Raw genomic sequence first — 8,022 nt, 5'->3', positions numbered from 1 at the left:
AAAGTAGGAAATACATTTTAAATGGTAAATCATCATGTCTAGTGATGTTGTATATAACATTTCATACTTTTATGTCCAAGTTCGTTATAGATCTACCTGTTTATCTACCTGAGTTCGCTGAACGGATACGATGTGTGTACAGTGTTCAGACAAGTACCAACCTGCCACCCCTTGAGTATATATATATATACCAATCGGTAACGGGAGATTGTCAGCCTGATCTTGACAGTCAGATAATTACATTACAGATCTGACGTAACCATTCGTTCTGCATAGTCAAATAACAACTGTGACTATGGTATCGATTGACTTCGTGTACAGTTGTAGTCTGCTGGAATTATTGTAACGGTGAGTACGTAGCTTTGGTTATATAATTATCGCCAAAGACGTTAAAATATGTCACTTGTTGTTAGCCTGCCGGGCCCTAGACATTAGGTATATCAAACAAGCAGTTATCGGCTCAGAGTATACTGTGTGTCAGAGGCGTGTTCATGTTAAACTGCGGTATGGTATCTCAGTGGGCTTGCACTATCAAATCGGCATTAGTCCGGACTATTACAAACAGCCACACACACACACTCACGCGCACGCGCACACGCACACGCACACGCACACGCACATGCACACAGGTGCATGCACGTCTCTGTATTAGTGAATAATCTTGTACGTGACGTTAAACCCATTTCACCTAACCTCCGTTAGTATATAATGCTATGGGCAGTGGCATGTACAGATCTGTCACGGTATATTGATTTGCGAAATACCAACAACCATTGACTTAAAGCAAGGTAATTACGTGATATTACCACGATCAATTAATTGCATACCTTACATGTTGGGGCGTCATAATAATATGCTATAAACATTTGTTATCTGTTTGCAATTCTTTTTTTTATTGTTGTTGAATATTGATTTAAATGTGTATGAAATGTAAATAGCGTGGCCGGTCGATAATACGTGCACATGAAGAATGCAAGTTATGTGCTATGCTACGCCATATGCTGTCTTACAGGGGTAGTGTATGGTGTGCAGCGGTGACAGCTGACGTAAACTTGTGATATGTTGAAACACGTTCAGTGGCGTGAACTAATTAGGCCACATGAGCTCCAGTGGGATAACTAATCTATCGGAGATACGGGACGTGATCTATACACAGTCATATAGAGCGTGTGTTTGGTTGACACTTCTGAACATTGATCGCTGATAAATTCTGGCTGATCTGTCCAGTCAAAATGTCCCGTTTGGTTGGTTTGTTTGTTTTGTTGTTTAACGCCGCACTCAACAATATTGCAGCTATATGGCGGCGGCCTGTAAATATTGAGTGATATTATTAATTAATATCATGAGCATCGATCCACGCAATTGGGATCGATGACATGCATCAACCAAGTCAGCGAACCTGAACATCGATCCCGTTCGTCGCCTCTGACGACAAGCATTGTCGCAGTTTACGGCAAGCATGGGTTGCTGAAGACCTATACTATCTATTCGCTCAAAGAGCCTGGGGCTCCCGATGCCTGGCGCTCGGTGGAGTTCCCTTTAAGATTGGCCTCGCTGTAAAGCGCGGCGCCGTAGTGTTTACCGGTCCATTCTGGCTTCTGTCTATAAGATTGTTGGAGGCGTTATTCTAGGTTTGCGTGTGGCCGAATGGCGGTAGTAAACGGGGCGTGGTAGGTTGCGTTAAGACAGGATATGGTGTGGTCGGGTGGCGTGTGATGGGGTGTGACAGGGCGCTGTGGGGTGGTAGGTTGCGTTAAGACAGGATGTGGTGTGGTCGGGCGGCGTGTGATGGGGTGTGACAGGGCGTTGTGGGGTGGTAGGTTGCATAAAGACAGGATATGGCGGTGTCGGGTGTCGGGTGATCGGACGTGATAGGACATGGTAGGGCAATACGGGGTGGTAGGTATGGAAATGTACAATACGATAGTACATGAAATTGTCATCTACCCTTTTCTTTTGCTTTTGTAGGCAAAATGTCACAAGTGTCTGCGGGCAATGTTAATTTAATCAGTTCTCTCATTGACTTCTCATATTCCTACTTTATACTTCCGTAAACGTAAGAACAACATTTGGAACATGTTTCTTTAACTTTTTAAATATTTTATCTTTTATTAGTATCCGCATGACGACGGAGCAGCCTTCAGAACCTCTGTAAGCGAGCTGAGAGCTGAATGGCGCCAAGAAGAACTACACTGCTGTGTGACCTTGCAGTGACACGTAAACTGTAAGTCTTTTCATTGGTGGAGATAACCAAATATTACAGATGTCGAACAATTCAAATCTAAACAATGAAAGTCCAAATAGCAGAGCTTCAGGACCGCGCCCTGGGAAGAAGAAACACAACATGGAAGGTGTTGTGTCCCTAGAACTGACGTACCGCTTCATGGCGGACCTAAAGAAGAACAAGCAGAAACGGGAAGCTTTCTCAATGATAGACCTGCTCAATACTCAGCTCACAAATACAAGGATAAAGCAGATTGAAAGAATTGAGCAAACTCTTATTTGTCAATGTACTGAAATATGCAGCAGATATGGAAACATACCCACAGACGAAATGTACACTTTTGGCACCCAAACGTTCACTTTAGCCTTGTTCAGAAGAGAATTAGTGAACAATAATATCGAAGTTGATAAGCCTTTAACCAAATTTGATGAGGAAGAGGTTGCATCCCATGAGATAGTGAGATGTTCACCAGATGTAACGGTTGCCAATAAAGGGGAGAATTTTGACGATCTGAACAAAAGACAACAACAACGACGTCTGGCACTGATCAAGAAACGGTCGCAGAAGAGTCTTACCTTCCTCTCCGAGTATCAGCTTTCCCCCAAAGCTATCGTTATGACTTCGCCCATAGGCAAAGAGTGCCAAGTTTGCTATGACACCGATGGCCAGAAACTGATGAAGTCTGACAACCTTCGCTCTGTTGTTGGTATCATGGACAGGTTTTGTATAAGTGAGGCTGCTTATCACGAAATTGCACAATTATATCCGAACCTACCCCGCACACATTCAGTTATCAATACCCGTCGCGAAATGACTGCTACCTTCAATATCGAGCGAGTACCGGGCGATGTCAATGGAGCAAGGATTAGCTTTAGATGTGAACTTCACAAAAAGTTACAAGACGTCTTGAAAGAAAATCCCCAACAGAATAAAGTCATGGTTCAGTTAAGCGTTGACGGAACCCATGTCAGTCGCATATCCAGCTATGTGGTATTTTCATTTCGGTTGGTAGACATGTCGGATAGCTATGCTACAGATGATATTAAAACTCTGGCTATCTTAAACTGCAGAGAAGACTATATCAAACTCAAAACTTCGTTACAGCCTTTATTCGAAGAAATTAACTCCGTAATTGAAGATGGACACGTGAATATAGATGACAAGACTGTAGCAGTTAAGATTGTTTTCTGTGCTGACATGAAGATGATCCTGACAATCCTTGGACTTGGAGGAGTCTCCTGCAATCACGCCTGCGCTTGGTGTTTGATGCATAGAGGTGACAGACACAACATGGCACACCCATTGGACTACTTCAACAGCGACGACATGAAGAGGACCTGGAGACAAATAACAGACCATGCTGTGCAATGTGAGTTCGGGGTTCAACACACTCCTCTCTTGAAAATTGAGGTGGAGGACTTCATACTAGATGAGCTACACCTCCTGCTCCGAATTACGGATCTTTTGGAGAAGAACCTGATTGATGAGGTAAAGACACGAGATGAAGAAGAACGAACAACATCGAGAGAAAAGCCTACACATATGGACAAACTTGTAGAGGCCATCAAATCCTGTGGAGTATCGTTTTCATTTTGGGAGGAAAAAGAAACCAGGAAATTGAAATGGACGAGTTTGACTGGTCAAGAAAAGAGAAAACTTCTGGCGAAGCTTCCCTACAAATTAAAAGGTAAGCTCAAACCAAATACAGAGGAGAAAGTCCTTAGCCTTTGGTCTTTGTTATATGATATACATAGCAAAATCACATCCCCGGGGGATGTGGATGCGGAGGAAGTGTTTCATTTATCCAGACGTTGGGTACAAACGTTCTTATCACTTGATAAACACCTACCAGGATACAGCGAAAAGAACATAACTCCCTATGTTCATTGCATGGTGTACCACGTACCCTTTATGATACGTAAATTTGGTACGTTGAGATCGTTCAGCTGCCAAGCTTTCGAGAAGCGAAATGATGTTATAAAGAAGATACATCAACGAAAATCAAACAAGTGGGACCCCACCGTCGAGGCTCTCCAGATCTGCAAACGCATGGAAGAAAGTTCCAAGTCCAAAAGAGACAAACGACAATACACCAAGCGAAAACCTGAATATTGGAACGAGGAGATCCGACTTAATCGACAAGCGAAGCGAGCTAAACTGGATCGCATAAACAGCCAACCAGTTGAAGTCGTTGAGTTGGACAGTATGAGTCGGCCTGAATTGAGAGACTATATACGGGGAAAGGGTGTCAGAACAAAGGCCAACAGTCAGGAATATCTTCTGAAGTTGGCAAAGGGACTTGATACATAAATGACGTGTGCTTCGTTGACTTCAATTTTATCACACAACTTGAGTGTTTTTGGTTTCTTTTCACATAGCTTGTAAACGCTTTGACGTAGGGTGAAGTGAACATGTGCATTGTATCGATTGACGTATCAATTATGTAAACAATCCGTTGTTGCATGAATTCGTACTGTGTTCACCAGGCATAACTTCATTTGTTGGTCGCTAAGAGTCTTGTCTATTCAATATATACACTCAGGCTTAACGTAAATCAATATAACAGGCAACTAGACTTATGGTGCAAGTTCACCTGTAGGTGTACACAATACGTACAATCGTTAAAGAAATAACCTAACGCACATTACAAGTTGTGAATATGTCACAGATGAATACCCGAAACAAAATTTGCTCACGTGGGTATTTGTTAATGTTTACTCCTTTTGAAAAGACCTGATTTAAAATCACATCATTGACAATTGACGATTTCTTTCAGAATAAACATTTTAGTTGTTCACTATAAGTTGTAGCAGTATAACGAGGCGTACATTGGGTTTTATGCGTCCCGAGGTAGGTTTTATAGCACGAGCTGGAGTCCGGTGGCGAGTGGTATGAGTGAGTGAGTGAGTATGGTTTTACACCGCTTGTAGCAATATTCCAGCAATATCACGGCGGGGGACACCAGAAATGGGATTCACACATTGTACCCATCTCGGGAATCGAACCCGGGTCTTCGGCGTGACGAGCGAACTCTTTAACCACTAGGCTACCCGACCGCCCCTCGAGTGGTATGAAACCTAACGAGGGACGCATGAAGGTGTCTGCATAGGAAGTCGATCTTTCGATGTGATACTATTCCCAGGCAGTCGAACAGCGGATTTCACCCGCCTGGGATCGTTAAAGCATAACCTTGTTGCTGGAAATACAGATATTGCAAGATCATCTTCACATGCCATACATCTTGTCAACCGCATATATATCTATGTGTTTGTGTGCACGACTGTGATATGATAATGATATATAAAATGGTAAATAAAAATCAGAAATGCCACAATTTTGTGTGATCCGGACTGACGGCTTGCAACAACATGGTCTGTTGTACCGTTAAGCCTTTATTTGCCAAAATCTCACGAAGTCGACAAGAGGGATTAACCTACCCGTATCCAGTCACTGGATACTCGACTTCGGGTGCATAAACCCGCATAAAACCTCATGTACCCCTCTTGATCCTGCTACAACGAATGTATCTTAACGACATGTTTTAAGATATTTTAATATGTAAAATAATTTTTAAAAATTTCCAAATTGATAGAAAACAGCTCTTCGATTGACCTGAGGTTAGCTTGCACTATGCAACGTGTCTCTCAGAAATGCACGTGCAGCGTTTAGTGCTCGTATGAAAGATTTATTCCCCCGCTGAGAAATTTATTACCCTCCAAGGCGGGTTACACAATTTTATCAAGATCACGTGGACCAATCAGATCTCATCATTCTGACATGGAGGAATGATAAATCGATTGACACGTTTTGTAAACGGATGAAATCCTTGTCAGGTCTGCACGTCTTTACATGAATGTTATGTACAATATGTCATATTTATTGATGTAAAATATGACAGTCGGTCATGAATTATCCGCCCTGATATGTAAGGAGGAAATTGAAATTAATCCACTGATATCAAGGCGACTATGCTTGTCGTAAGAGGCGACGACGGGATCGGGTGGTCGGGGTCGCTGACTTGGTTGATGCATGTCATCGTATCCCAATTGCGTGGACAGATGTCCATGATGTCAATCACTTGATTGTCTGGTCCAGACTCGATTATTTACAGACCGCCGTCATATAGCTGGAATATTGCTGAGTGAGGCGTTAAACAACAAATAACAAATAAACAAACAAAACAAACACTGATATCAGTCACGATGTTCAAGGCAGTATTGCTACATATTTCCGACTAATATGATAAGAAATTTATGTAAAAATATTTCTACCAGGGCTACCTGATACATTTTTTATGCATGTAAGATTCACGTCTGACATTAGCTTTCCCGCTGACACCGCTGTAAATGCATAATATGACATGACACATGTCATTTCGACATGTGTGTACAGGATCCGGACACACAGATAGCTAGCCAGAATTTGAAATTTGACATTATAAATTTATTAATAAACTTACTATGCATGTAGGTAGTACTGCTTTGTCTGATGAAGTATCAAATTGACTTCGCTTGTAGAGGGGGTCACGGGTGGCCCAGTCGTCTGAGGCACCGCGATTCGCTGTGCAGAGTTGCGTCCCTTGGGCACGCCAGAAACCTATGATTGTTGGTTCGAATCCAGGTTCGCCCCTATTATGTTTCTAAGTTTGTCAGCACCATACCTGTGCTCGTGGGCTTCACCGAAGTGGTAAAAGTCTGAGACCTGCATCACTTCGGGCTTTCCTCCCACTTGAAGCTGATAAATGGAATACTGTTAAAAGCGGCGTTAAACCCAACTCACTGACTCACTATTCCTGTCTGAATCAGTATGATAGTGGTTCCCGACATTACGTCATCAGGCGAAATAAGAAGAGAATGATACCATCGCAGTGATGTCTTGAGTTGTGTTTCAGCGTTGATCTTTCTTAGCTTTAAATGTGTATCAAGTTTGATCAAACTATTCAGTGTTATTTTAGTGTTATTTCAGTGTTATTTCAGTGTTATTTCTCACTCAGTTACTGTGTGACATTATTTCTTACTCAGTTACTGAGTGACATTATTTCTTACTCAGTTACTGAGTGACATTATTTCTTACTCAGTTACTGAGTGACATTATTTCTTACTCAGTTACTGAGTGACATTATTTCTTACTCAGTTACTGAGTGACATTATTTCTTACTCAGTTACTGAGTGACATTATTTCTTACTCAGTTACTGAGTGACAGTAGCCTGGCTAACGCAGTTTGTGTGAGAGAGAAACAGACCCCATGGTAAGTTTTGCCCTTGAGTGAGTGAGTGAGTGAGTGAGTGAGTGGGTATTGGGTAGGTGGCATAATGAGAACGTGCCCACAGAATATTCGTAACACCGACACACCTGTGACAACACGCTAAACTATCATTCAGCTCAAACCAGGTAATCCAAAGAAATGGGTATTTACACACTACCTATTCATAACGTTCACCATGCATGTACACACAATGTTGCTGGGTGGTGCGTTAATCACAAACACACTGTTGTGACAACCCTAAAGAATATCAATAACGGTAGGGGGGGGCGGGGGGGGGGGGATCGATATTTAGTTTATAAAAACTACACGCGTCAGTTCTCGATCTACCGGCGCGTGTGTGTCTTGTTGCCAAGGTACAAAACATTCAAGCAGACGCCATAAATATGTAAACAGGGCGAAGTTGAAGTCGATTTTTCATTGTTCAGTCATTGCTATGGATTCTCCGGTTGTCATAAGCGTGTCGGGGTGAAAGGCTCGCCCAGTCGTCTAAGGCGCCGCGATTCGCTGTGCAGAGTTGCGTCCCTTGGGCACG

At 42.6% G+C, this 8,022-nt stretch overlaps 1 protein-coding gene across 2 annotated transcripts; it reads left to right on the top strand.

Annotated features, from left to right (window-relative positions):
• The first annotated feature begins 234 nt into the window (after positions 1-234).
• On the top strand, positions 235-7,741 carry LOC139468427 (uncharacterized). Of its 2 annotated transcripts, none has more exons than XM_071250385.1 (2): positions 235-348; positions 2,116-7,741. In XM_071250385.1, exon 2 carries the CDS (start codon positions 2,264-2,266, stop codon positions 4,532-4,534), a length of 2,271 nt encoding a protein of 756 aa, XP_071106486.1. In that variant the 5' UTR covers positions 235-348; positions 2,116-2,263; the 3' UTR covers positions 4,535-7,741. The 2 variants fall into 2 exon arrangements, with proteins under 2 accessions (XP_071106486.1, XP_071106488.1); XM_071250387.1 differs by having other exon boundaries at positions 235-352.
• Positions 7,742-8,022: the final 281 nt, after the last annotated feature.

Source organism: Haliotis cracherodii, unplaced genomic scaffold, assembly GCF_022045235.1.
Source record: "Haliotis cracherodii isolate W230 unplaced genomic scaffold, xgHalCrac1.p SCAF_2, whole genome shotgun sequence".
Lineage (NCBI taxonomy): Eukaryota > Metazoa > Mollusca > Gastropoda > Lepetellida > Haliotidae > Haliotis > Haliotis cracherodii.
Note: the sequence above shows the minus strand (reverse complement) of the source record. Positions and strands in the feature narration are given on the sequence as shown.